Source organism: Microcebus murinus, chromosome 3, assembly GCF_040939455.1.
Source record: "Microcebus murinus isolate Inina chromosome 3, M.murinus_Inina_mat1.0, whole genome shotgun sequence".
Lineage (NCBI taxonomy): Eukaryota > Metazoa > Chordata > Mammalia > Primates > Cheirogaleidae > Microcebus > Microcebus murinus.
The window spans coordinates 90,204,551-90,210,550 of record NC_134106.1 but is presented as its reverse complement, the minus strand read 5'-3'; the positions used below and the strand labels follow the sequence as shown (position 1 = coordinate 90,210,550).

At 42.8% G+C, this 6,000-nt stretch overlaps 1 protein-coding gene across 2 annotated transcripts in view; it reads left to right on the top strand.

Moving 5' to 3' along the window:
• The first annotated feature begins 2,216 nt into the window (after positions 1-2,216).
• The window catches only part of RAB28 (RAB28, member RAS oncogene family), an 87,241-nt gene continuing 83,457 nt past the window's right edge, over positions 2,217-6,000 (top strand). For both annotated transcript variants that reach the window (XM_012737585.3, XM_012737586.3), the window contains exon 1: positions 2,217-2,479. In XM_012737585.3, coding sequence (XP_012593039.1) covers positions 2,405-2,479 — 75 coding nt within the window. In that variant the 5' untranslated portion in view covers positions 2,217-2,404. The remainder of the gene's footprint in view (positions 2,480-6,000) is intronic.

The window sequence follows — 6,000 nt, the reverse complement described above, 5'->3', positions numbered from 1 at the left end:
AGTTTTCTTCTAGATTTCTCTTCATATAATTCCACACATGAAAATCAGTCCTATGACTTTAGCTGAATATAGATTTTGGCCAAAGTAGTATAGTTGTGCCAGTTGGGATGTTTTTGTTTGCAAGTAATAGAATACATCACTACAGTGTCTTAGTATTATTTCCCATAACAAGAAGCCTAGATGACAGGCTGAAGAAGCTGTGGTAGTTCCAAATGTCCTCTTTTCACCCAATAATGAAAGCAAGGGAAGGGAGGAGGAAGGCTCTTCTGCATCTCTCCTGTTTTCCTTTTCTTTAAAAAAAAAAACCTGGGGGGGGTAGGGTTGGGGGATATCTTTTTCAAATGTATCCCAAAGGACACTGTCTTCTATCTCATTGGTCAGGTGGATCACATAGCCATCTCCATCAAGGAAGGGTGGAAAAGCAAATTTCTGGCATTTTAACTTTCCGCATGGACAAGAATGGGTTAAGTCTGTCCTCACTAAAAAGCAGATTCCTCAAACCAACAATAATAAAGAAGTTTACAAAGCCTTTCACATACTCTCTTTCTTCTGATTCTCATTAACAAATCCAGTGATTAGAAAGGTTGGTGGTGGCAGCAGTAGTGGGAGAGTGGGGAAATAACTGGGTGCTAATACCAACTGGGTACCTTTTATCGTGGCCCAGACATATCTGCAGATGAGGAGACCGAGGCTCTACATAAGAAACTTGTCTAAGGTAACATGGCTAGAAAGTAGTGGTGCTTCCAACATGGTTAATGATGATGATAAGGGTGTTAAATCACACTGGTTAATACTAAGTGTTTACTACATGCCAGGCATCATGATCTGTATGCTACTTTATACTGATTATTTCATTTAATTCTCAACCCTACAGAGGCAGTAGTCTATTTTACAGATGAGGAAATTGTGGCTCCAGGGAACATATGTAGGAAGTGCAGGTCGGTGAATACAACTCCAGTGCTGCCTCCAGGGCTGGGCATTTCGTTAAACTGTCCTGCTTTCCGATTCTAATTCCCATATTCTCTCCAGGGCCATTGAGTCTGAGCTAAGTTTCCTGCAACTTAAGCTTCCTCATCTGTAAAATGGGTATACTTCTACGTACTTTTTTGGATTCCTATAAGAAGTAAAGGTAATAATCCATGTAAAGTGATTAACAAGACAAACATAGTGGGCTTGCATTATTATTGTAGAATTTATCTCACTATATTGTAATTTTCAAGGATGCCATTTACTCACCCTCTTGAACTGAGATCATTCAGGGCTGCAGTTATCAAATTTTTCGGACTCAGGGTCCCTCCATACGCTTAAGAATTACCGTGGAATCCAAAGAGCTTATGTTTATGTGGGTTATACCTATCTTTACTGCATTGAAATTAAAATTGAGAAATGTTTAAACACAGAATAACAAGCACACGCCCCCTTAGCTGTGATGACGTCATACACTACGCGTATTCTCCGGAAAACTGCAAGCTTGTTAGAGAATGAATGTGAAAAGGGCAAAGAAAGTGTCTGTATTCTTATCAAAATTGTTTTGACTTTATCCCCGGACCACACTTTGAGAACTGCTGTCCTAGAATCCGAGGGCTACGGGGTTAGCGCTTGGTAATGCTCGATGAATGAACGAGAAACCGAGAGTCTGAGAGGCCTCACGGCCGCCACTGCAGCCTCCCTGCAGCCTCGGCCCTTAGCCGCCCGCTTCTCCGGCCGGCCGCGCCCTCTTCCCAGACGTTACTCTTCCGGCACGCGAGCTCCCGAGCCCGCACCAGCTCCAGGGGCCTCTCCCCTGAGCGCTCCGCGGGGCAACCCACGTCCAGGGTGCCCGGACAGACGCCGCCCAGCCGCCTCTCCGCGGACTCCTGGCTTCCATGGCAACCGTGGTGCGCAGCCAAGGCGTCCCTCCTCCGCCCCCCTCGGGCTAAACCATTCACGTCAGGGACCTGATAAAGTGGGGAGGGAAACAAGGGAACTGGATAGAACGCCTACGAGCTACTCTGCTCCCATTTTTTCCCACGTAATCTGAAAGATACACTTCTATTTCCCCCCTAGCCGACCACTTCTGCAAAGAGCGCATCGGCTCTTCTCTCCCGCTCGAGCGTTTCCCCCAGCCCCGGGCGGCGAGTGGTGCGGCTCTCCAGGGAGCCCCGCGGTCCTCGCGGGTTGGTGCCGAGGCGGGGGCGCGCGCCCGACGTGACGCGCAGGGGGCGGGACCCGAGCAGGGGGGAGGGGCGGAGGGCAAGATGGCGTCCGGCGAGTAATTCTCTCCAATCCTTCCAGCGGCTGCTGAGACACCGGGGCGGGGGGTCCTGCCCCCACTGCTTCCCTTCCTCCTCTCCCCCGCCCCTGGAGGCCTCCTCCTTCCCTTCCTCACTCCACCTCGGGGGGCGGGCCTGGTTCCCGGGACACCATGTCGGACTCTGAGGAGGAGAGCCAGGACCGGCAACTGAAAATCGTCGTGCTGGGGGACGGCACCTCCGGGAAGGTCAGTCCTCAAGCGGGCCCGCCGTCCCACGCCTGCAGGAACCCCGGCGCGGCCCCGGCGCCCCCCAGCCTCTTCCCCGCCTCCCGGCGTCGTCTCGTTAACCCGAGCCCTGGGGCCTCTAGGCCCGGGCCCGTCTGGTTAAGACCTGGGGCCGGACACCAAGTGGGCGCTCGGTGAAACCCGACGAGAGCTATCCAGCGCCCCCTTAAAAAAAAAAAAAGTCACTTCCCAGCTCCCTGCCTTCACATTGCGAACTCCTTCAAGACTCTGGCCAGCATCGCGCCTCCCTGGGCAGCTTTGCAGCTTCTCGCCTCTCAGGACTGGCAAGGATCTGCCAGGGCATCTTACTACCTCCTTTTACTTGCAGACCGGGTCACACTTTGCTCCTCCCTCCCTCTCCCCCTCACCGTGTCTGATGCCTCCTCTGTACTGTGAGCTCCCAAGAGGTTGGCTCTGGAATCAGATTCCCTGGGTGAGGATTGGGGCTCCATCACTTACTGGATGGGTGATTGAAGTGCAAATTGCTAAGCTGTTTGTGCTTCATCTGTAAGATGGGTATTGATGGGGGCCACCGCGAGGGGAGAAATGAGGAAATGCACATTAAATGTGAAAATACACATAAAACTGTGAGAACACAGTGTGCACTTAATAAACGTTGGTTGCTGTTTTGGTATTATACCTGTTCATCATCTCTGTTCCCAGCACAGCACCTGTGCGTACAAGCATTCATTCAACAAACGTTTGTTGAACTTTTCTTCTGGGCTGGATGCTGAGGTAGAGCTGCCAGCATAGCAGAGAGAATCCCAGCCTTAAAGTCTAGCCCCTTGTGAGGGCCGGTTGAATGAATGGGTGCGTGAGAATGTCAGGCAGCTAGTCAGTCCCCATTAACTCCTCAGCAGGGTTTCTTAACCCATGGTTGTGGAACTCCTGAAATGAAGTAAACGTTGCCCGGTACTTGCTTTGGGAAAAGGGAACATAAGATCTCAGAGGGGTCTATGATCCCTTTTTCCCAAATAAAGTGAAGAGCCCTCCCTTGGGATGCCTTCATACCTGTGCTTCTGTCAAAGGTGCCAAAACTCTTTCTGGGAATATTGCTAAAGTTTGTTTTCTTTCTATTCCTCTCCCTTTCCCCAACCATAGTCTTCAGAAATGTAGGTTCTTATTCCTGCCAGTTTCCTGTTCTCAGCTTCACATTTCCGTGTTGCTGGTGTAGTTTGGACCCTGGTTTCTGTGGCGACGACTTCTCTTTGCATTCTCCCTGGCAATTGGCATTGAACAGCTGCTTCTGCCTTTGGTTCTGACGTTTGAGGGCCCCTGGGAAAGATGTCATTCACATGCAAAATTTCGAGTATTCTGTGTATTTCTTTCTTGTCTTCCCAGATACTTTGTTATCAGTTTTTAATAATGAGGAAAACAACTTAATATGCTCTGATTGTGTTTAAACATTTTGGGGAAAAAGAGAACTTGGAGTCGTTATAAAGTATTATATGGATTTTTATGCTTAAATTTTTTTAATGATTAAGTATATAAGTAAATCAGCATTGTTTCTGACAACTTAATTGAATAAAAATTTTACATTACATTTTTATAATTTTCTTATCATTTAGGTTTTCTTTTGAAGGATGCCTAATTTTTCAAAATCTTATTGCACAACCAAATTTATTTTGCATTTAAAATCATAATGACTATAACATAATACATTTATAAAAAGACACAAATTTTCCTGTTATTCTACATGTTATTATAATTTTTTAAACTTTTGTTCATTTTTCTTCCAGTATTTATCATACTTATATCACTCAGTTGATACTTGTTCATAATTTTGTATCTGAGTTTTTGCTTTAGTCTATCATACGTGCTTTCCCTTTATTGCTTATTTAGTGTGAATAATTATGGTTTTTTCATCTCTGTTTAAAATTCTGCTTGGTGTAGGGTAAAGCATAGTTTTTTCACTTCCATAATGTTGAATTAGGACTATCTTTCTGCTTCAAAGAATAGCAGTGCTATTTTTTATGGTGCTCTGACTTAAGTCTTCATCATCTTGACAAAATAATCTATTTTAAAACTGGAACAGCTTTTTCTGCCAGAAATTTCCTGACATAAGCATCTGACACCTAATCTTTCATTATTTTTATACCCCGCATTTTTTTCCTCCGTACCTTATTCAGCTCTCAAATTATTGGCAGCTACAAACGTTCCTATTGTTTCCTTTACTGTCCTTTTCTATGAATTGAACCTCTCTTTCATCATTGTTTGTATCCCGAGGTAACTCTTAGCCATTTTTTCTAGTATTAGTTTTTTCCTACTGGTTCTAACTCTGGCATTTTTGTACACACTGATAGAAGCAATAGAATATTGAGATGACTACTAACAGTTTCTTCCAGAGAAATTTAGCTCCTCCTTCTAGTAACATGTGTTTCTCTTTCTTTCCTGTTCTGATTCATACTTTTGCTTTTCTTACACATTTTCTCAAGTTTGTTTGAGGCAAAATATTCTATTTTGTTATCTTTTCAGTGTTGGTAAATGTGGTATGGTTGTATAAAGAATCAGATACAAATATTTCAGATATGGTATCTGGTTGTTCACTTCATACATATAGTTATTTAAGAAGGGTATTTATACAGTGACTTGTGAGAAATCATTGAATGTGAAAGATGGCATGAAATCTAAATTATTGAAGAGGAAGTGACCCCACTGATTCAGTTGATTCTCTGTTTAATTTTTTAGCAAGATGTCAGGAAATAGTATAATAAGAACTTATTTTAATACTCTGTGTGATCCAATGACCTATACTTTTGACACTTTATACTCTATTTCAATTGAAAATCATAACTTTATGTTTGCCTCAGAAGCGCGAGGGCAGGGCTGTTAAAATCTAGATGTCCTTTTTCTAAGAAAAGAACCTTACTTAGCATTTTTATGAATATTCCTAAATATAAAAATATTGAACTCTGAGAATCTTTAATGAGAGTAAAAAATTATCTTAAATGATATGATTATGATGATGTTACATGTCTCCTCAATTTGTCTTTGATTTTTAAGTGTTTCAGTCATCTATATATTAAACATTTTGAAATACCTGTAATGGTGTATGTAGTGATAGTTACTTCTCTCTAAAATTCTGAACCTGTTCACAGATGATTTTGTGCTCTAAGTTAGACAAGCACAATGGCATAATTAAGGTAAATGAAAAACAGAAGTCTTTAAAAAGAGATTCTGACCTTTTCAATTCTTATCTCTCAGTTTTGGTATCGTTACATGCTTCAAGGATATTTTTACATGATTCAAGGATGTAACATGTAGTGAGTTTTTTCTAAATGTCTCCCAGAACATCTTTCATATGGTAGTACTCAATAAATACTTGGCAAAATATCCTATACATTTATTACAAAATAAGGATATACAAAATATTCTATACATTTATTACATATTTTTAAATATTAAAAAATTTGGAGTGAGGGTGTGCATATTGCCATTTGTGTGAAAAATGTGGTTTGATGTAAAAGGAATTTTAGATCATG